Below are 24811 nucleotides of genomic sequence, written 5' to 3' on the forward strand. Positions count from 1 at the left end.
TGCCGCATAGTTACTGAACTTAAGATGTTACAGATGTATAAAACTTTTTAAACCTGTTAATTCGAAAAGCAAATGGCATTATACTGCATCTCCGTTAGCGAGCGACGCGATAAAACTATCACTCCTGTTTATAGCTAAATAACAAAGCTGTTAATATTGCAAGTGCGTGACATTTCTTGGCATTCTGTCATTGGTCATAATGCTGCACATTTGACATGAAAGGCAGAAATAGCAAAAATGCTTTGTGTACCAGTTTAAACACCTGTTACATCTCTCATCTCCATCTCTGTTTCATCCAGGTCAGAAATTAACAGGGGCTCTGGGCATTAATAACATCTGATATAGTTCCAAATACATACATCACGATCTTCATTTGAATTTTTGCTGAACATATTTGTTTCGTGCCGTCCGTTCTGCAGATGTTGCTGAGTCAGTGGCGGATGCTCGTGCCATAAACGCGCACAGACGGGAACACCGCTTCTCATGCTCCGCACCAGTTCGGTGTCATGCTCACACGCTAAATTATCAAATAAAAAAAAAATCAAATCACTTTATTGTCACACAGCCATATACACAAGTGCAATGGTGTGTGAAATTCTTGGGTGCAGTTCCGATCAACATAGCAGTCGTGACAGTGATGAGACATATTTACAATAACATAAAATTAACACAACACAATTTAAACATCTGTTATACATAATTACACAACTTAAAACATCAAATTAACACAACACAATTTAAACATCTGTTATACACATAATTACACTCAACAATATACAAATAATAACATACACTGTACAGTATACAATATGCTGTTTTTGTGTTTTTTTTTTGTTTTTTTTGTTTTTTTACTATATAGATACTATATAGATACACATTATTCAATAAAAATTAAAAATTAATATATATAAAAAAGTATATATATATATATATATATATATATATATATATATATATATATATATATATATATATATAGAATGTACAGTATTGTACTGTATTGACATTCAGGCTGTCGGTTGATAGTCAGTTGTTAAGAGAGACATAATATAATAACAGTAATATAATTTATGACAGTCCGGTGTGAGATAAAAGAGTAATAAAGTGCAGGGCTGATGTATTTTGATCATGGGAGATCAAGAGTTCAGAAGTCTGATTGCTTGGGGGAAGAAGCTATCATGGAGTCGGCTGGTGCGGGTCCTGATGCTGCGATACCGCCTACCTGATGGTAGCAGTGAGAACAGCCCATGGCTCGGGTGGCTGGAGTCTCTGATGATCCTCCGAGCTTTTTTCACACACCGCCTTGTATATATTTCCTGGAGGGAGGGAAGCTCACCTCCGATGATGTGTTTGGCAGTTCGCACCACCCTTTGCAGTGCTTTGCGGTTGTGGGCGGTGCTATTGCCGTTACCAGGCGGAGATACAGCCAGTCAGGATGCTCTCCACAGTGCAGGTGTAGAACCGTGTGAGGATGTGGCGGTTCATTCCAAACTTCCTCAGCCATCTCAGGAAGAAGAGGCGCTGATGAGCCTTCTTCACAACGACTTCAGTGTGGACGGACCATGTGAGTTCCTCAGTGATGTGGACACCGAGGAACTTGAAGCTGCTGACTCTCTCCACTGGTGCTCCATTGATGGTGATTGGACTGTGTTCTCTGTCTTTTCTTCTGAAGTCCACCACAAGCTCCTTTGTCTTACTGACGTTGAGGGAGAGGTTGTGCTCCTGACACCAGCGTGTCAGAGTGTGCACCTCCTCTCTGTAGGCTGTTTCATCATTGTCAGTGATCAGACCTACCACCGTCGTGTCATCAGCAAACTTCATGATGGCATTGGAGCTATGTGTTGCCACACAGTCATGTGTGTACAGGGAATACAGTAGTGGGCTGAGAACACAGCCCTGCGGGGCTCCAGTGTTGAGGGTTAGTGATGAGGAGATGTTGCTGCCTATTCTAACCACCTGGCGTCTGCTTGACAGGAAGTCCAGGATCCAGCTGCACAGCGAGCTGTTTAAGCCCAGAGCCCGGAGTTTCTCATCTAGCTTGGAGGGCACTATGGTGTTGAATGCTGAGCTGTAGTCTACAAACAACATTCTCACATAAGTGTTCTTTTGAATGTCGTCATCAGAGGCGGACCGGAACATCTCCCAGTCCGTGCGATCAAAACAGTCTTGTAGCGTAGAGTCTGATTGGTCCGACCAGCACTGGATCGTTCTGAGGGTGGGTGCTTCCTGTTTCAATTTCTGCCTGTAAGCGGGCAGAAGCAGAATGGAAGAGTGGTCCGATTTGCCAAATGGTGGGCGGGGGAGGGATTTGTAGCCATCCCAGAACGGAGAGTAGCAATGGTCCAAAACCCGGTCCCCTCGTGTGTTGAAACTAATGTGCTGGTGATATTTTGGTGCGACTGATTTTAAACTGGCTTTATTAAAGTCCCCGGTCACAATGAACGCGGCCTCAGGGTGCACGGTTTCCTGCTCACTTATACTCCCATACAGATCCTTGAGTGCCCGGTCTGTGTCGGCTTGTGGGGGGATGTACACAGCAGTGATAATGACCGCTGTGAATTCCCTCGGTAGCCAGAATGGTCGACACAGAAGCATAAGAAATTCCAGATCAGGAGAACAGAAAGACTTGATGGAATGTACGTTCCTCTGACCAGGATTTGTTGATCATAAAACATACACCACCTCCTCTAGTTTTACCTGAGAGGTCTTTCGCTCTGTCCACTCGGAGCATGGAGAACCCCGCGGGTTCAATGGCTGAGTCTGGAATCTCCGCAGACATCCAAGTTTCCGTAAGGCAGATAATGCAGCAGTCCCTCGTCTCTCGTTGGAAAGAGATCCGCGCTTTCAGCTCGCAGAGCTTGTTATCCAGAGACTGAACATTTGCCAGTAGAATAGTGGGTAGCGGGGGTCGATTTGCGCGGCGTCTTACTCTGATGAGAACGCCGGCTCTGTTTCCCCTTTTCCTCCTGCGTTTCCACGGCCGTGCTGCCCAGACAAAGGGCTCCGCTTGCGTGTTTGTAAACAGCGGGTCGGCATTGAGGAATGTGAAGTCCGGTTTTCGGTGTGAGATCGCTGAACCAATGTCCAAAAGTGTCTGTCGTAGACAAACCATTCTCTCCTTTCATTCAGAACATACTGTCCTAGTGAGTAAAACTATCATTACGTGTGCTATAGCCTACTTCTCTGAAACATGGCATTTTTCCAAATTGAATTAATTGTTTAAATGATAAAGTATGAGAGGGTCATTTTATAAGGTTAGAATAGAAAAAAATATAGCCCCTGTTAAGTTAAAAAAATGCCCCTGAAAATCAAATGTTGCCCCTTAATGGAAAAGTTCATTTCTGTAACTGGTTTCATCTGACCTATACGGGAATTGAGAAAAGTAGCTCCCCGTGAGATATAGGTGAGTTTGTTGTAAAATATCGGATGTTTTAGTGTTATCACTCCGGACTCCACACACCCTGCCCACTCCCTCTTTGAATTGTTGCCCTCTGACCGGTGCTACAGAGCACTGAGCGCCAGGACATCCAGCCACAAGAACAGTTTTTACCCTCAGGCCATTTACCACATGAACAATTAAACTGCCTCCGGACTCCCCCATAGTGCAATAATGTAATTACTCATGTACATATGTAAATTCATTCATATTTAATTAAATAACTGTACATACCCCTACCTTGCACATACATTACCACTTGCACATGTACATACACCATTCTGTTATGTGTCTATTAATTTGTATGTCTATTTATACTCTTACCTTGTTTTATATTCTGTGTCTCACTGTAATGTACTGTGTGCACTTGTTTCTCCTATCACCCAGAAAAATTCCTTATGTACGTGAGAACACTTGGCAATAAAGCTCATTCTGATTCTGACACTTATTTTTCTGTATGTATGTAGGCTAGTTCACAGTAGTTTAATTCGCATCTTCAAAATCTGGTGAAATGCTCCTCCGGTTCCTATCTCAGTGCATGTTTTGAGCGAATCGAACTATTGAGCATCTACATCTAAAATAAAGTTTGTGCGGAGCAGGGTTATTATAGTTTTTAAAATTTCGCTAGTTTTTATTTTGATTTTGTTTTGTTTTTCAATTTTAGTTTAGTTTTAGTTCATTTTAATGGTGCGTAAATAGTTTTTATTTCATTTTTTTAAATGTCTCTCTGTTTTTTTTTTTTTTATTTAGTCGTAGTATAGTTTTAGTTTTCATATGTTATAACACCACAAACTATCTGTAACACTTTATAGTTAGGTTGCATTTGTAAACTAACAGTGAACAGCACTTACAGCATATTTATCATAGTTAATGTTAATTCCAACATATCCAAATACGTTTTTAACATTAAACATTTTTAATAAATGGTACATGTAAACATTTATGCATTATGAACTAAAATTAACTTGAATGAACAAATGAAGATTTATAAATTACCATGAACCTAGATTAATAAATGCTATAAAAATGGTAACACTTTACAATAAGGTTCCATTTTTCAATATTATTTGATTACATTAGTAAACGTGAACTAACAATTAACAATACAGCATTGCCATTTGGCATTGTCTAATGTTAATTTCAACATATACATTTTTTTAATTAAAAGTTATATACGTTAACATTAGTTAATTCACTATTAACTAACATTAACTAACAATGAACAATTGTATTAGTATAAATGAACATTAACTTATGGAATGAAATATATTCAGAAGTTTTGTTTTAGGTCAACTAAATGAGGCTCCAATTTATTTTGTGCTGTCTTTGCAATGTTTCCTCGACAGCAAGCGCTTTCACGCGTGCTGGTTTATTTTGGTGTTCAGAGCCCCTCCCCCAGATTTACAGATTTTTTTAGGATATCCATGCATGTGGTTACACACATCATTTAGAATAGTGAAATCATTAAAAACATTATAACTTCTGCTCCGTCTTGTCTGCATGCGACACCAGTATGTCACAGGAGGTGGATGACATTTGTTGTCTCTCGCCATGCTCACATCTAGTCGCCAGCGATCGCTGTCGCTCGAGTCGTAAATCACAATGCTCTCATTGAAATAAATGAGATTGTGTCTCTTTGTCGCTGCATGTGTGTGCCGGTGTGAACGGGGCTTTAGACTGATCAGACATATGCAAAATCTTATGTCAGTACCTTACCTAAAGCTAATGCTGAATCTTTAACATAGGCTTCACATTTTTTTGTGACTGATGAATTCAGTACAAAGCATCCTTTGATGGAGATCCTACTTGTGTTTCTCACAGACATGCCCATTTGAGAGGTGACGTTCCATAGTAAAGAATGTCTGAATCGCTCTGCAAAGACATATTCACAGGGAAAGAGTGCTCTATTGTGCATGGGAGGAGGTACAGGGAGCGTTTGCGTTGAGCTGCAACGGCAGAGCCTAAATTTGGGTGCTCTTGAGTGTGAGGTGGCGATAGGAAATGAGAGGCACAACCCTCAGGCCACTTGCACTCAGCTGGAAAGACATGATGTGGTTGACTCCGCGGAAACTTTAATGTTCCGATGGCTGGAAAGTGCTTCCACAGATTTTCTCCCCATGGTTTAAAAAAATGTAATTACCATGTCAGAAGCTGAAATTAGTTTTTCTGTGCATTTTTGAATGGCACCATCCATAAGCAAGTGAGCAATGCAAATATAAGTTTGCTTACCTTTGTCTTACTGTCTGATTGCTGCTTTTTGGTTAGCCTAAACCTCAGTTTTCCTCATCTAATCAATTAAGTTTAACATGCACACTGCAGTGTTGGGTAAGCTACTGAAAAATTTAGCTAGCTAAGCTTCCAACTACTAATTTGCTCAGCCGACAGGTATAGTTGTAGAGTATGTACACTGTCAGCCAAAAGTTTGGAATAATGTACAGATTTTGCTGTTTCGGAAGGAAAAATTTAATTCACCAAAGTGGCATTCAACTCATCACAAAGTATAGTCAGGACATTACTGATGTAAAAAACAGCACCATCACTATTTAAAAAAAGAATTTTTGATCAAATCTAGACAGGTCCCATTTCCAGCAGCCATCACTCCAACACCTTATCCTTGAGTAATCATGCTAAATTGATAATTTGATACCAGAAAATCACTTGCCATTATATCAAACACAGTTGAAAGCTATTTGGTTCGTTAAATGAAGTTTAACATTGTCTTTGTGTTTGTTTTTGAGTTGCCACAGTATGCAATAGACTGGCATGTCTTAAGGTCAATATTAGGACAAAAAGGACAAAAAAGAAACAGCTTTCTCTAGAAACTCATCAGTCAACCATTGTTTTGAGGAATTAAGGCTATACAATGCTTGAAATTGTTTTGAGGAATTAAGGTTATACAATGCTTGAAATTGCCCAAAAACTGAAGAGTTCTTACAAAGGTGTACACTACAGTCTTCAAAGACAAAGGACAACTGGCTCTAACAAGGACAGAAAGAGCTGTGGAAGGCCAGATGTACAACTAAACAAGAGGATAAGTACATCAGAGTCTCTAGTTTGTGAAATAGACACCTCACATGTCCTCAGCTGACAGCTTCATTGAATTCTACCCGCTCAACACCAGTTTCATGTACAACAGTAAAGAGAAGACTCAGGGGTGCAGGCCTTATGGGAAGAATTGCAAAGAAAAGCAACTTTTGAAACAGAAAAACAAAAAGAAAATGTTAGAATGGGCAAAGAAACACAGACATTGGACAACAGATAATTGGAAAAGAGTGTTATGGATCTTAACCACATTGAGTTTTTGTGGGATCAGCTAGACTGTAAGGTGCGTGAGAAGTGCCCGACAAGACAGCCACATCTATGGCAAGTGCTACAGGAAGTGTGGGGTGAAATGTCACCTGAGTATCTGGACAAACTGACAGCTAGAATAACAAGGATCTGCAAAGCTGTCATTGCTGCACATGGAGGATTTTTTGATGAGAACTCTTTGAAGTAGTTTAAGATGTTCTGAACATTTTGTTCAAATTGTAATAGTAATTTTTCACGTTATTAATGTCCTGACTATACATTGTGATCAGTTGAATGCCACTTTGGTGAATAAAAGTACCAATTTCTTTCCATAAGAGCAAAATCTGTCCATTATTCCAAACTTTTGGCTGCCAGTGTAGCTACATTAAAAAAAATGGGCTGTTAAATACTATATATACAAATTGAGTGAGGCCAGAAATATTGACACAAGATATTTTTTATTTATTTATTTATTTTATTTTTTTAATTTATTTTTTTTTTTTTTTTACTGTCGCTGGTATGTAGAAAAATATTTTTGCTTTGATTTTTAGAGACAGGACTAATTTTAATGCAATAAAAAAGTTTTAGGCCTGATAAGGAGCCTACTGTGGTGGTACCATAGAACATATTTATGTACCATGGTATTTTCAAGGTACTCCAAGGCACATCATAGTTATCTTGTCCAAAAAGTCATGGTTATGCCATGGTACCTTTCCTTACTTTAAGTGCTTTTGTGTACTTTAATCGGTAAAACCGATATATAGGTTTACCTCTACTCCAGTCATATCAGTCTTAGAGAGCTGCCTCATTCATATTACAGAAGTTAAATGTTCACACATGTTATCAATAAATATTCAAATTCTGTGTTGGACTGGCTAATTTCTTTCCTTAATTTGTGTCAATTACGGAATTTTTGGAAAATTAAGGAGTTTTAATAAATTTGTACTTTATTAATTTGAACAGTATATTGTGGTTTAACATGATGCATATTGTATTGACATAATTTGTCATGATAATGTCATGAGGTAGTCACTCAAAAGATTAGTTCATTCACAAATCAGGTATGCTGGGCTTTATATACATGCCATTAGACTCACTATTCAAAGTACATTCAAATTAGTCCAAACTAATAAGTAGATGCATTTATTCATTACACAATGTTACTCTATATAAGGACCAACGGTTGATTCATTAACAGATTAGACTGAAAATGTGCAACATATTTGCATTGGAAAGTCCAACATCCAAAACATAAAGGCAAACCTACAAAACAGATAATCTGTAGTTTACATTTCTATTAATATGTAATAGTCATATGATTTTTTTTGGCCAGGTGAGGGGAATTGTCCTTTCCCCTTAACTCATATCCTGCTGATTGCTCAAAAGTAAATGGTGCAAGACTTCCAAGGCTCTTTTTTTTTTCCTTTCTCAATATTATCATTATTTTGCATTGTAAATTAGAGTGCTTTATAATAGCTCTTATCACCAGATTGTAGTAATTTAATCTGTAGCATTCTAAAAATGTTCCTGATTTACACCATTCAGTACATGAGAATGTACTTGCATTCCTAACTTTAATTCTTGCTCAATCATGTAGATAACCTCTGATTATTTTTCTGATCTTCTTCCAAAATTGTTTAATCGCAAGATATATCAAGCAACTTGGTATTTTTGAGCAATTTTTGAGTGATTTTTCAAGTGTAGCATTTGATGTAACCTTTATATACTATAGGGGTTTTCTACGGTTGTAATTTACTTTGAAAGTGTGCAGTTCAGGAAATTTGTACTGTAGTGTCCAGTAATCCTAAACTTGAAGCCAAGCCTTAACCAAAATGAACCAAAACTAGGTAAACTGTGACTGACCGTGTGGCCTGATGTCCATTCAGACCTGCAATGTTACTTGCTGTACTGATCTTCCTCATGATGTAATCACTTTAGCCTAATCTTTTAGCCCATGTGAGGCCCATTGTGTACATAATAATACTGTCTTTACTAGTACTCCCATGTAGGCCTTCTTAAAAAGGTATTCATTTCCATTCCTCTTGTTGCTGTGGTCAGTTTAGACCTTTTTCCTCTTAAAGGGAAAGCAAACTGTTTGAGGGGTGTTATAGGAACAGGATTTTCAGAAGAACACTGCAAAATGGCCTCGTTAGCTGGGTTTCCATCCACATATTTCTATGTGAATTTTTGGATTTAGCATAAAAAAATGCTGGATGGAAACGTCATGATGCAAATAAAGTTTCGTAAATGCTATAAACTACGAGAAGCCCAATTTACTACATATAATAAAAGAGCCACTGTGGTGGTCGAGGAGAGTCCCCTGTTCACTGTGTAAAGCGCTTTGAGTGTAGTGTCAGAAAAGCGCTATATAAATGTAACAATAATTCATTCAACTAGGGGTGGGCGATATGATTATATACAGTTGAAGTCAGAAGTTTACATACACCTCAGCCAAATACATTTAAACTCATTTTTTCACAATTCCTGACATTTAATCGTAGAAAACATTCCCTGTCTTAGGTCAGTTAGGATCACTACTTGTGATGTGAAATGTCAGAATAATAGTAGAGAGAATGATTTATTTCAGCTTTTATTTCTTTCATCACATTCCCAGTGGGTCAGAAGTTTACATACACTGTGTTAGTATTTGATAGCATTGCCTTTAAATTGTTTAACTTGGGTCAAACGTTTTGGGTAGCCTTCCACAAGCTTCTCACAATAAGTTGCTGGAATTTTGGCCCATTCCTCCAGACAGAACTGGTGTAACTGAGTCAGGTTTGTAGGCCTCCTTGCTCACACACACTTTTTCAGTTTTGCCCACAAATTTTGTATGAGATTGAGGTCATGGCTTTGTGATGGCCACTCCAATACCTTGACTTTGTTGTCCTTAAGCCATTTTGCCACAACTTCGGAGGTATGCTTGGGGTCATTGTCCATTTGGAAGACTCATTTGCGACCGAGCATCAACTTCCTGGCTGATGTCTTGAGATTTTGCTTCAATATATCCACATAATTTTCCTTCCTCATGATGCCATCTATTTTGTTTAGTGCACCAGTCCCTTCTGCAGCAAAGCACCCCCACAACATGATGCTGCCACCCCCATGCTTCATGGTTGGGATGGTGATCTTTGGATTGCAAGCCTCACCCTTTTTCCTCCAAACATAATGATGGTCATTATGGCCAAACACTTCGATTTTTGTTTCATCAGACCAGGGGACATTTCTCCAAAAAGTAAGATCTTTGTCCCCATGTGCACTTGTGAACTGTAGTCTGGCTTTTTTATGGTGGTTTTGGAGCAGTGGTTTGGTTTCTTCCTTGCTGAGCAGCCTTTCAGGTTATGTCGATATAGGGCTCGTTTTACTGTGGATATAGATACTTGTCTACCTGTTTCCTCCAGCATCTTCACAAGGTCCTTTGCTGTTGTTCTGGGATTGATTTGCACTTTTCTCACCAAACTACGTTCATCTCTAGGAGACAGAATGCATTTCCATCATGAGTGGTATGATGGCTGCGTGGTCTGCGTGGGAGGCACAGTTAACTTAACTTCTGACCCACTGGAATTGTGATGTAGTCAATTAAAAGTGAAACAATCTGTCTGTAAACAATTGTTGGAAAAATTACTTGTGTCATGCACAAATTAGATGTCCTAAACAACTTGCCAAAACTATAGTTTGCTAATATGAAATCTGTGGAGTGGTTAAAAAATGTGTTTTAATGACTTCAGCCTAAGTGTATGTAAACTTCTGACTTCAACTGTATGTCGTGGTGATGGTATAAAGTGTCAATCGATAGAGATTTTGCTATATTGTGTATATCGCGATATGTAAATATCCATGTGCGCACTGTGTGCTAATTCAGTGACATTCATCTTGCGTTTGGCGCTTCATAAGCATTTAATATGCTTCTTATCTGACACAAGCATGTGTGTTTCATGTGTGTCACGTGCGCTATCTCTGGAGCACACAAGTGAGTCCAGCAGGCTTCCCGATATTTACAGGAGAGCACAGAGCATTACTTAATCATTTGTGCTACTTAATTATTTTTGACCCATGAAAAACCCTGAAAAAATATCTCCACAGAACAGGACACCTCCCTAACAAGTCACGAAAACGAAGAGGAGCTTGTTAATAAAACGGGTGCGACATCTGTGGTGTAGATTCACAAAATCCAACATAAAAATGTAATCTGCAAACTGTCGCATGACTATACTCACTTGTAATACAAGCAGTTTGTTTTGCCTCTTCAAAATGAAGCACGCAAAAGAATATTATGAGAGCCAAAAGATGTGCTCTGCATTAAATCGTTCATGAGTGTCAATAAGTGTTTTATTTATTTAATATTTATCTTCTGCAAGAAGTGTTTACATAATTTTGGATTATTTTCTGCAAGAAGTGTTGGAATTGTTTTATTTATTTTCTTTATTGCATTGCTTTGGGAAGAGCTTCAACTTCCATTTTGCCAAACTGCTGGGCACCTACAGTCCCTATTTCACTTCCATTTGTCTTGCATAGCAAAGCTTGTGATGTTCTCCACCAGAGGTCAGGGTGTAAACTAGTAAAACATTTGTCTTCTTTCATTATGTTATAACTTGCGTGACCACAAAACAATGTTTTTTTTTGCATTGCAACCATTTATCAAAAAAATTAATATATAAAGAGTGCAGTGAATGTGCATAGAGGATGGACTCTTAAATTCAGCTTGACTTGATTTAAGACAATTTCCTGTATCAGCACACGTTTCTGTTCCTGGAACAAAATCCCAATTACCCTCTGATTTTATGGGCAGGGTTATGGTTAGAGATTTAAAAGGGTTAGAACGGCCTAGGATATTATTATCAACCAGTCATTGGCACAGTTTTCTCCTAATATAAAGAAGTTGTCAAAAGAGATGTATATTATGACCAGGTGTAAATGGTGATTTAGGCTGTGTTTAGTACGAGTTTGTGAATAGTTTAATTACTGTTAATGAATTTGGCTATTGTTTAAAATAACTTGTATACAAGATATATCACTTCTGCATATTTGAGTTCATTAAAACTTCACGTTGTGGATCGTGGGATATTTCGGACCTTTGGACGTATTTTTTTATTTCAAATGAAGTCAAATCATAACACACTGCGTGAACAGTACTTAACATACCCTTTCTAAGGTGACGATGGTGAGATGTCAGCTGAATGTACCTTTTGTGCTTTCCCAGCGTTCACTGACGTAATTGTAGGTTGGGATGAAACAAGGAGATCAACAGTGCTTGTTGTCATGTACTTTAACACACTATCACGATGTGTGCAGAAAACATAAATGTTCATTTAAAGAGAAACGCTGCAACACTGTTTACATTGAGCCCGCTTCATCTCACATCTGTGCGTCTTCTGTGAACGGATAATGACATGCAGCCCGAAAGCACCCTCTTGCAGCGGGTGACTGTAAAGACAACCATATCAATGTCTGCTGGCTTGAGTTCAGAACACATTTATCCTGAAATTAATTAATCGACAATCGATAAGCGTAATTTATCAAATTATTAACGACAATGAATCGATTTTCGATCAATCATTAACATCCCTAATTACTTTTAATGAGTCATTGCTATGTGATTTTAGGGGTTAAGCTATGGTTACTGTTAAGGCCTGGGTATACTTCGTTTTTCTGGATCGGATCATGCCCGGTCGACCACGTTGCCTTTCTGAGTATACTCTTCTGACTGTGAGCGAATATGAACACATTCGACGCAAGCACACTACAGCTGCTTTGTGATACTCTAAGTACAGTTAATGGCCGGAGTATGCGCCGACGATGCGCACAGACGAGGACCGCGAAAATCTGGCTCACGTTGACTGTACCGATGATGAAATTTGCATCACGCATACTGTGCTTAAAATCAAATGAGAGGTAAACAGAACAGACATCCTTACCCTAAACTGACACCTAAACCTAACCAATAATGTTCTAAAACAAAACGCAAAATGAAAAGCACATTTGCTGAAGCAACATCTCATGTCGCTTCTACACTGACACTTTCCCCTCACGTGCCAGCTTGCATGTTTGGCTGGGCTCGAACCTCGGACTTCCGAGGTCAAAGTCCAACACTATCATGTGAGCTACAGAAGCTAATCACACTGGAATGTGTGTGTAAATGTGAGTGAGTCTGTAATACAAGTGTAAATTTATATATACATCATGACTTGTGTGACAGAATAAAATGTACAGTTGTTGTAGCTCCTCTTGTGTTAATTTCACCACGAAAGTGCGACGAAACGTAGAATTCGAAGTGTAAAAGTCAGTTTGTTAAAATTTTATTATAGTAACTTTCATTCTAAGAGACTAGGTTGGATTTATCATTCAGGGTTTGGGCTAGGGTTAGCACTCTGAGTGGTAGATAGTAACGCAATCCCAGGACCTACAAAGAATGTTAATCCAGGAACATGTAGGGAATTCACGTTGTGTATATAATTCATTTTTACACATTTGCTGTCATTTATATGGAATTTTCTTTCCCCACCATCACAGATGTGCTAATTAAGAAAATGTTTGTGTTAGCTGTGGTAACATCATTTTGTGATTGGGGATTTCAGCCATTTACAATAAACGAGTCATTCGTATGTAATTATTGTTTTAGTTTGTAGGAGTTCACACTGCAGTGGCTGAATATTGTTTAGTCAAGCTGCAGATGGTATGTTTTTGCAGAGCCTCTCCCACTGATTATGCAGTAGCCGAGGGAAGTTTGAGATCTAAATGAAGGCTTTCAGGCTCCAGGTTCGGCTCGGGAGACAGTGATGTCTGCTCTTATGCTGTATACAGATGAGGCTTAAACCCCAATGCTAATCACATGCTACATACAAATATCAAGAAAGACCTCTATGGGGGGAAAAGGGTCTCTATTATCCAATACAGGGTTTCTCGTTGGATTGCTAACCACTGCTGAATTAAACCGATAAAAAGGTATAATGTTACATATGTGTGTGTATATGTAAATGTGAAGGTAATGGTTGTCACAACAAATATTGATTTTAGCTTTCTTTTTGTTTACTGGACTTTGTATGATGTTAATTTATCAAATTAAAACTATCAAACTATCAAAACAAAACACTTATTTAAAAATTATTCAATCAGTTATTTGATGATAAATAAAAGTATTTAATAATTTGCTAATAATTACTTAGAAAACTTTAATAAAGATATTTATTAAAGTTAGCATTAAAATCTCAGCAGGTACTCCAAGTAAATATTTTAGCTGATAGGGATTCGCCTGACAAAAAAAATTGGGAACCCCTGTTGTGACACGGTACATAATGGAATGCTTCACCTTCCCTGTTCTGCTGATGTCACCAGGACCTCTTTACCATGCGTTCAGACCAGAGGAGGTGAGAGTGTCAAAATTCGCTCTGGCTGCCCTGCCAGCAACACTATCGAAGATTCGTGGATGCTCTGACGTAGTTGAAATAGGCGGCAACTTTCGTTCGGAATGCTTGGTTTTGTGAACTATATTTAAAGGGGCCGCAAAACATCCAGACATGTCGACCGGTATCTTTTTGCCGACCTATCACAAGAAGAGTATATCCTCATGAAATCTTTTAAATGTGAAAGAAATCGATCGATGGCAGAAAGTAATGAAATATAAAAAGACAAACGCTGATGGTATAAATGTGTTACCGATTGATCAGGCAGCACGGTTTTGCATGCTATGGTGCCAAAATTAGCATGCAGTATATTAAATATAATATTATATAAACCTTAATAGCCACTTCATCAACTCACCTGGCACACAAACAGTTTCAGACACCTTTGTCCATGCATCGTTTTTTTAAAATTTATATCCCTGTAAGCAAACAGGGACAGATCGTATATTACGGGAAAACCCGCCACGGCAATAATTAGTTTCCTCCATTTTGTCTTCGGAGCTGTTGTTTGGTGGGAACCAAAGTTTACACTGTTGTGTTCTCTAGACTTCGCTAGAGCGGAGCACTTCTATATTCCAATAGGTTGCCGCCGAACCGCGTCAAAGCTCATTACCATAATGTTGCCCGCACTTGAACTTTCCTCTGACGCCCAAGACGCACCGGCCACAGAGGCGCCGCTTCTCGCCTCCGAGAGACGCTGGCTGCCATAGAAAATGAATGACCTCCGGTCGATTTGACGCTCTCGACGCCTCTGGTCTGAACGCACCATTAGGCCCGGGTATACTTCCATTTTTGTGCATCCTGGATCGGATAAGGGCTGGTCGACCGTATTACCTTTCAGAGTCTCTTCTGACCACGAGCAAATGTGAGTGAGTTTGACGTATGCGCACTACAACGGTTTCGTGATACTCTTAAAGTACAGTCAACGGCAGGCGCATGTATAGACGAGGACTGCCCGCATGTTGAGAAAATCTGGGCTGCGTCCGGACAGTCAGCACGGACTTTGCTGATGAAGAAATTTGCGTCACTCATATTGTGCGCGAGCGATCAGCAAAGCGGTCAACCGATGTATACTTTGGCCTTTAGTTTTCAACCCCTCTACTCCGATCACCTGGTCCCTACCTGGATCACCTCACAATCCAATCAATTGCTTATAATTAAAATCAAGTCCCACCCTACATTTATTTTTTCTTCTCATTGAACATCGTGATTCATGCAGAATTTCATCTGATTACTGAAGTAAAACAGGTTTCAAATAATTTGTGACTGAGACCAAATTTTGCAGAACACTATATTTTGTAGCCAGATTTGTGGAAATATTTGTAGACAATTAACCTCTATGCTGTAATTTCTGAGGTTACTATAGACGTTTAAGAAATTATGGGAACTGGGTCTGTTTGTTTTCACTCTTTATTACGGCCATGGCTTGCAGCCTGTTTTTTTAAGAAACTGTTCCCAGTCTCCGTGCTTTTCTTCTGATATGTTCTTAAAAAACCTTAATACTCTTCATGATCCAAACACTCCCGTTTTCTGTCGCATCACTTTCTCACACTCTTAGTGTCTTAACCCAAGGATGATAATTAAAAATAAGATCTACTGAACTTTCTGACTTTGGACTTTGCTGGTTTCCCCCCCCACTTTTTTGGGAGCTTGTTTGGCCGCATTCTTAAAATAGTTCTCTGACGTGTACCGTCGTGCTGCGGAATGCAACTGTGGCCGTCCAGAGTACTCTGTGGCAGGATGTTATGCAAACGTGCATGGCTAAACAAGAAGCTGTGTTATTACCAACATGCACTCACTGGATTGGCCAGCAGGGACGCCATCATGAATTACATTTGATACAAGGCCTGAAAGGATTACTGGAGTCACTCCTCTAATTCAATTACAAAACATCCTACATTTTGCATTAAAAGCAACATTTGGGCTGCCATATCACTCCAGCACATTGTCCATGCAACAGTACCTAAAAAGAAATCACCTGGAATTCACTAGATACCTTAAGATAAGCTAGTACTACTGTTGATGACTTGATATTCCAATGGAGATCTGTTTTGCTGTTGCAGTTTCTAGAAATTGGCACATGGAAACACTTTACAATAAGGTTGTATTTGTTAACATAAGTTAGTCCATGAGGTATCATGAACTAACAATGAATAATGAACAATTTATCAATAATGCTTAATGTTAATTTACAATTATACTATAGTTCGTTAGTCCATGCTAGTTCATTATGCATTAACTACTGATAACCTGTACTACTTTAAATGAAAAAAAAAAAAACAATGTGTTAGTATCTGTAGTAAACATTTACCAAGATTAATAAATGCTATGCAAGTTTTGTTCATTGTTGGTTCATGTTCACAAATTATATTAACCTTATTATGAAGTGTTACTAATATGTAAATTCCTTCATTATATCTCATTCATGACATCACAAGTGCAGAAAACAACATTTTAGGATTACAAGCACCAAATATGTGCCAGGGATGTGTCAAGACTCAGGATGGTTAACTAGTTTTTTAACAACTTAAAAGTTTGTAACGCCAACTAGTTAGTTTAGCTTGAATTTTCATCATTTTTAGCAGTATTGTCTGTTTCACATAATTATTTGTTGAGTTACTCTTGTGATTATATTATTACCCTTTTATGGGTCTGATCGGAGTCTGGTGAACAGGATACTATACCGGCCTAATTATACAGGGCTTTCTTAGGACTCACTATTCAGATAACACGCTGACTAGTACATTTTGAAAATGGATAGTTTTTGTAAGTGAAACAGATTTCTTGTTTCATTCTATTCATTCATTCACTCGAACGACTGACAATCATGGATATTTCTGATATTTGCAACCCTATTTGCAATGCAATAATTGTCAGTCTAGAGTTTGTCAGCACAATAATGCTATGATGGACAAAGTATTTAAACTGGTTGCATAAAATACTTTGTAAGGGCAAAGTACCCTGGCTAATTTAAAACACTATTAAAACCCATTTATACTTTTGCATTGAACCTATGGTGTATGCTACATGTAGCTACGGCGGTTATGGCCGTAGTCTTACGTGCACCTCTCCAAAAATGTAGCATAACATCTCGTTAACATATATAACAATATATTTGTTGTATTGTACTTGAGAACCTTCCGATCTGTTTGATGTTTTTAACCGTATGTTTGACAGTATGGTGTGCAGTAAAATAATGAAATTTAATAAGTTATGAAAACGGAATACTTCTAATTTGTCAGCAAATTAAAAAGCACCTGTTACGAGTTTATTATATTGCCTATTTGCATGGTAAGGTCCACCTTCTAAGCTTTAAAATGACCCATTTTCAGTTGGTCTACAGAGTAGTTATTTTTTAATTTGATGGGGATTTTCTTTTTTCAGCACATAGTGTAAAAGAATGCCAAAATATTTTTGTGTGGAAGCTTATGCGTTTTGATGTGTTGTGTTTTTGACCGACCAACATCAATTACGTAAAAAGTATGTAAAAAAAATTGCATTGGACTCTTTAAATCGCAGTACCTTTTAGATGATAAAAAAAAAAAAAGTGTGACTTACTCTCTGGAAAATATGGTAATGCTTTTAAGGATGATGAGTCTGGCAAAGTAACTGATGATATTGGCTCGTGTCCCAGGCTGCAGGGACAGTGAAATGAAAGACTAGCATAGGACAATTCAGAGTGTTTCAGTATGAAGTGGTTTGCTTTTACATTTCGAAGTGTTGTGTCTAACTTCAATCTATTTGTTTCCAAACTAACTCTTAAAAAGATCAGGGACTCTTTTGCCAAAAGACTTTAAAAAAATCATATCACTTACTGTAGTTCAATTAAAGAAGCAATTTGTCTAAAGTACAAACTGAAGCTTCAATTACGATCCAAGTATTATAGCAATGCATCGCAATATATTGTATCATGACAAGTACTGTAACAGTGCCCGTCCACTTTTTCAGCCGGGTTGGTTTCTGAAGCATTTTCCCATTCTTTTTTTCCATAGGGATTTCATGAAATCCTTCATAAAAGCATTCTAAGCCATGAACTAAATCAACCAACTCTGAAGTGAATCGCAACATTACAAAATTTGATTGTGAGCAAAAAAGTATTTGAAAATTGAACAGAAAGGCAAAGGTTCAAGACTGTGTACTAAACATATTTCATGAAGGAATGAACAGCAATCCCATGAAGCATCGCGAATGACGTAATCAAATTTAAAACAATGGGAAAATATAAAACTAATGATTTAAAGTTGTTGATAATAAGTATAGAAACAATACATTTCAAGATTATTGCAAAATATTCAGATGTATACAAATATATAAGTAGTTTGAGAGCGTAGGAGACAGACTTGATTGCGTCATTCACAGTGCATCATGCGAGTGGTCGGTCGCTACCGGGCTTGTTTGACGTGCTTTGTCGTGCAGTTCTCTGATTGGTGTGTCTCTCTTCAGGATTGTGGGTAGTGTAGTTTTTCACCAGGGATTCCTTTATTCAACACAATTTGTTAAAAAATTAAGCTGAAATAATATTGACTGATGGCTTCAACAAAAGCATATAGTATCGATTAACAACATCAGAGCTCACGGTGGGTCTGTATTTAAAGGTTTACAAGTTATCATAAAAATCTATTTGCCTATGGAGAAAATAAATGGGATTTTTATTTCCAGAACCAGACTCTTGCACTATATATACACTACTTGGCGTACTTGGGTATAGGTACTTGGCGATAATCAACCCTGCTGTTCATAATTTATGATGGGCTGAAAAACCTAACTTTCTTTTAAATTTAATAGACCTGGGCTGCGTTTCCCAAAAGCATCGTAAGCCTAAGTAGATCATAGAAACCATTGGCGCCAATGGTCTCTACAATCAACTTAAGCTTGCAATGCTTTTGGAAAACACAGCCCTGGATTATAATATTTTCCAATGAAGCATTAAAAAAAATATTAAACCTACTCAATCGGTAATCATAATAACTGGATTACTGTATTAGCAAAATATAAAAGGTTAGTTGCAGCCCTGTTTGAATTTTTACCTGAATCTTGTATTTGCGGTCTGTTAATTAGATATATTGTGAGAAACCTCTTGATCATATGTTCCAGTCTTTTGTAGGACTTCCTTTGGCTAGTCTCTCTTGCTCTCTCTATCGTACACACAGAGGTGGGAGACACTCCTCTGAGTGGGTCTTCGCTTTTGAACGTTGTGTACTCAATAAGACTGCAGATTCACTGATGTCTTCCTGCTCAATGATATCTCCTACAGTGCATGTGGTTATGAATGATAGCAATTCAGAACTGAGAACTCTGAACACAGACACTGAATACTCTATCAAAGATCATGAATGGGCTGTTTACTGGTTTGATATTTTTAAATGATACTCAGTGAAATTGATTTAATCACTTGTGGTTTTAGGGGTTCTTCTGTCACTAAAAACAAATTTCAACTTGTCATATTCTTATTAAGTGGAGTTTGCTAAGGCAATTATTATTGTTTGCTCACTATTATTATTGCTCATGTATAGGGGCTAGGCATTTTTAAAACCCCAATGCTAAGTATTTAACTTCTGCAATTAACTCTACATGCAACGTCACAGAGCAAACTGTTTTTTGTCCCTTGGAAAAAACAACATTCTTGGATGTTAGCAGTCCAGAAAATCAATTGGAAACTTACTCCGATATGTGTTGAAACTGTGCTCTGTCTACAAACAGTGAAGGGTGTATAGGAGGTCACGTGAATTAGACACACTACATTAGGCTCTTCTTCACATGAGGCCAAGGGTTCGAGTGACCACACGGCACGCTTGAACTACTCTTTACGAGTGACTGAGACTTCCAGGATTACAGTAGATTAGGAGTAATCCTGCTGATGTCATTTATGCCACTGGTAACCTGCCTTGATTGTCTGTGGCCTTTAAACTGTCATATTTAACCCCAATTGAATATATATATATATTTAACTTGGAGGAACAAGTTATATAAATCATATTTTTATTGGGATGCACCTTAAAATGCAATTTTAGTTTTTCGACCGAAAGAGGAAAATGGCGAAAACTTTGGATGAAAATTTTATTAGAAACCTTTACTTTAAAATCTGATTATTTTCTTTTTTCGGCCCAGCGTGTTTAGAATTTTCATTTCGATGAATCACATTTTTATTATTATTATTATTATTATTTAATCTTTTTTTCAATCCTCTACTGTGCTTCAGAAAAAAGACTTTTTGGCTACTGTACCTTAGACATATACTGTATGTAAATGACCTCCTGTATGATTGTCTAACCTCATATGTGAAATGAGTAATGGAGTGGACTGGGTAGGAAGTTTTGCATTGTGAAATTTAGAGAATGTTTACATGGTACATCAAACTCGAAAGGACAAGGAAACCCTTATTTTCCACGTTTGTTGATTCCATATTTTGCAACACATACTTCTGTTGCGTCATGAATTGAGTTCTGGCACATTTTGGAATTCGTAAAATCACTAGAAGCATTTGCATTTGCATGCTTTCTTAGAGCATGTTTCGGACCTAAACGTAAAAGAGTTTTGCAAAGTCAGAGCACAAAGAAACTTTGGATAGATCATATCAAATGTATCATCTTTTTTTCACATCCCAGTTACATAAGGGCCAGATTCCCCTGCAAAGTGAGGGTAAGCCAAGGACTGAGAGGAATTTTGAATAGAGAACCACTATCTGAAGAGAAATTTAGACAATTAATTTTAATCTGTCTCTGGACCTTCCGAAAGTTCTCAGTCCAACTGATTTTGATGGTTTGTTTTTCTGTACTGGCCGGCTGGTGACAGTAATAGAATACGAGAACAAAGTAGCTGAACGTTCTGTGAAGAATCAGGCATTATCATGTTCCATCTACTATAGAGAGGACAGTTTTTCCATCTCTAGCTGAAATTCAAAAAACATTTAATCCATGCTTTAGAGAGATGTGACTCAAGATTTTTAAGTCGTTATTCTAAATATGCCTGACAGGCAGAAGGAACACAGCAATAAACAGAAGTTTTAGTAATGGGCTCTTTGAAACGATGATCTAAAAATAGTTTATCGAGGAGAGCCTGAGATCTCAGCAAGTCAGTGTGCTCAAGTTTCAGAATGAATTTGGCAAGCATTACTCTACTGCATTTTGCTTAACTGATATAGAACCCGGAATATTCCTTTAAGATAGGATAATAGATTAGGGCTGGGCGATAGGACGATGTTATCGGATATCGACGATGCCGATTGTGACACTCAATTGACAGACGATGATTGACAAAATCGGGAAATGGCAAATCATGGATCTGGGAAGTCGCCAAATATATTAAATAGTGGCCAGGGTGTGAAACTAGCACTCGCAACCCACCAGATACGCCTTGGCTGAATCCAGTTCATCAAGCTGGCTATTGTAGGCTATTTCATGTGCAGGTGACTTTGCTCATGTACCCTGAACAGGTGGGCGACCTGTATGAGGTCTCGGAGTGACATATGACAAGAAATGCTCTTAGTCAAAAAGACCTAAAAATAGTTTATCGAGGTGAGCCTGAGATTTCAGCGAGTCATTGTGCTCAAGTTCCAGAATTAATCTGGCAATTAATAATAATTTAATAATTTTCTTTATTTATCACACATTATACATTTGCACATATACAGTGAAATTCTTTTTTTTCACATATCCCAGCTAGGCTGGGGTCAGAGTGCAGGGTCAGCCATGATATGGCGCCCCTGGAGCAGATAGGGTCAAGGGCCTTGCTCAAGGGCCCAACAGCGGCATCTTGGCGGTGCTGGGGCTTGAACCCCCGACCTTCTGATCAGTAACCCAGAGCCTTAACCGCTGAGCTACATAAAAATACACGCGCTTGTAGAAACACGTTTTATTATATTTGTAAGAACAGCCAAAAGAAATGGAGTCATTGGTGAGGGTACATTTTGGATTTGGGGAGGTGGTTAAATAAGATTTTTTTTGATCACTTCGTTATTTTAATTGCTTTTGCGTTTGGTTTAAAGTGCAATTTGAATTTAGTTTTTTGTTTGTTTTTCTTGTTTCAATAAATTTAATTTTTAAAGCAAAATCAATAAAGCAAAAATCAATATTTACTAAGAAAGGCCCCCAAATAAAGGTAATGTAGCATATAATAATTAAAATTATTATAAATATAATAATTAATACATATTTTAATTTAGATAATTCAAAATAATTACTTAATACATAGATTGTGGCAGCAAACAATACAAAAAGTAGGTTAAAAGTCAAAATATTGGGCTGTTTGTTTTATTTTAAGATTAATGAACATAACCATATATTGGCCTACTTCAGTTTTTAATTGAGATATTTGTAATAGTTGCTCTATGTACTCATGCATCAGATGGACACTTTTGGAGAGTCTCACTTTGGTTTCATGGCGTTTCACTTGTTTTCAACGTCTCTAGTCATAAGCACTGTGTTTTTAGGACGATATGTCAAGTTAAACGTAACGCTGAAAAATGTTTTTGGAGATCCCAGCTCGGTCCAGCTATCTTTGAGCGCAAAAGCGCATCTGTAAAAGGCTAAGCTGCCTGTTGCTCTCATTGGTTTGACGAGGCACGTTTCCTGCACAGCTGGAGCATTGACTGCCCCCTACTGCCACAGAAGGAACATTCCTTTTTACGGAATTGACATACTGATCGGTGGCATGATTAATTGTGTAAATTTTTTTAACACATTTTTTTTTTTTTATAGTTAATCACACTAAATTAATGTTTTAAATCGACAGCCCTAAAACGATACACCTTTAATACACTATTCAAAAATGTTGGGCATCCAGAAATCTCAGTTTCAATGAATTTACATCAATGCAGACTGCAGAGCAGCAGTTTGTTTTCGATAATATCAGCTTAACTCCTGTTTTGTCTTCAGTCTTCCTCAGGTTCCTACAAAACTTACCAGTTACGCTAAAAGCTTGTGCTTTTAAGTGGATTAGCCAACTCATAAACTGGCTTATAATGCTAAACTTAATGTTGCCAGTAAAACCTCAGGACACTATAACAGATGAGCAATTTTTATGTTGGGTCAAGATAAACAATATGATGGGTCTACAATGGTTTAGATAATAGTCCAAATATTCTATAAGAAATTCACATTGCATTTAACTAATATTTATTTACGTTTTCCTCTTTTCCAGGACAGTTTGGATGCTCTGGTCTACGACCTTGATTTTCCAGCCTTGAGGAAAAACAAAAGCATTGATAACTTCTTAAATAGATGTAAGTATTTTGTCTCACGTCTGAATGTGTCTTTCAGGTTCATCAGTTCAGAATGACATGTCAAAACACTTTCAAGCTGATTTGCTGTAGGGGGTGGGTGTTGTTTTTGGGTCAGTACCCTCAGTCAGACACCATTTTGTCTGTCCCGTTATTCCCTCAACAAAAGGCCTTTCAGGACTGCGTGGTGGTGACCCGCATGTCATAGTCCACATGATTCTTACCCCAGCCCCCTTCCTTTCACACTGCTACAGTGACAGGAGGTATTTCATATCGTATTCCTAAGTATTGAGCTGAGTTTGTCATGAAAGGTACCTAAATCATGTGGCAGTTGAAGAGAGATATGCAGTTACTTTTGTAAGTGGTCGGATTTAAGACTGAAGGATTGACAAACCACCTTTAACACCCTAGCATCATATTGGTGATGCATCACTCATGTTTTCTTCAGAAAATGGAAAACATTTATTTAAGCTCATTATTTCTCACATTGTTTATAGATTTTGACCTTCAGTGGGCCCATAATTGAATAACAGGGAGCCTTGCTTGGGTGTGTTTTAAGTTTATTGTGTCTGTTGTACCTCAAGATCAAAGTTGCCAAACATTTGTTGGTGGTTTCTGTCTGGGAGCCTCAACAACTCGATAGGACACTAAAACCCACTCCCTCAGGGTACTTAATTGTATCAGTTTCTACTCACTACTTCCCTATTTGAAGACACTCAATTACACGAAAGCAACCTGTAGCAAATGTGTAACCTAATTTATTGTGCTCGTTTCATTCACACTTCAGCCGCAAGTAACGCTGACCCAGACTACATGTTCACAGGATGAAAATGTGGTGTTAATGGACGTATAGTCCAGACCAGAGGTGGTAGAGTAGCCAAAAACTGTACTCAAGTAAAAGTACAATTACTTGAAAAAATTATTACTCGAGTATAAGTAAAAGTATTGATGTTAATAATTACTTGAGGAGGAGTAAAAAAGTATCCAATTAGAAGAATACTCAAGTAGTGACTTGTTACTTTCATATGTAACATAATGGACATTTCATCTCCAATTTTGCATTACATAATACACATTTAACATGTATTACAGAATAAAAAAATAAAAATGTATAATTATTATTAGCACAATTAAGGAGATGTAAGACAGAATGTTAGCTTTATAGTCACCTTTTACTTTCACTGCATGTTTTTTCCTCCATATTTTAAAAAGGAATGGTGACTAAGACTGTCAGTCACTAACATTATGTCTAACATCTTTTGGGTTCCACAAAATACAGAAAGTCACATGGGTTTGGGACAACAAGAGGGTGGGGAAATTATGACAGAACATTAATTTATGGCTGAACTATCACTTTAAGGATGCTTAAGGACGACAAATCTGTAAATGAGAAGAGAAGTTTGGAAACCAGTTTCTAATAATTATTACGGTGGAAAAACATGAACAATATTCCACAGGCCCAATCATATATAA

At 37.8% G+C, this 24811-nt stretch overlaps 1 protein-coding gene across 2 annotated transcripts in view; it reads left to right on the top strand.

The window, feature by feature from the left end:
- LOC127440936 (rho-associated protein kinase 1-like) overlaps window positions 1-24811 on the top strand; it is a 90735-nt gene that overhangs the window by 19959 nt on the left and 45965 nt on the right. For both annotated transcript variants that reach the window (XM_051698019.1, XM_051698020.1), the window contains exon 2: window positions 23260-23341. In XM_051698019.1, coding sequence (XP_051553979.1) covers window positions 23260-23341 — 82 coding nt within the window. The remainder of the gene's footprint in view (window positions 1-23259; window positions 23342-24811) is intronic.

This window comes from Myxocyprinus asiaticus, chromosome 5 (assembly GCF_019703515.2).
Source record: "Myxocyprinus asiaticus isolate MX2 ecotype Aquarium Trade chromosome 5, UBuf_Myxa_2, whole genome shotgun sequence".
NCBI lineage: Eukaryota > Metazoa > Chordata > Actinopteri > Cypriniformes > Catostomidae > Myxocyprinus > Myxocyprinus asiaticus.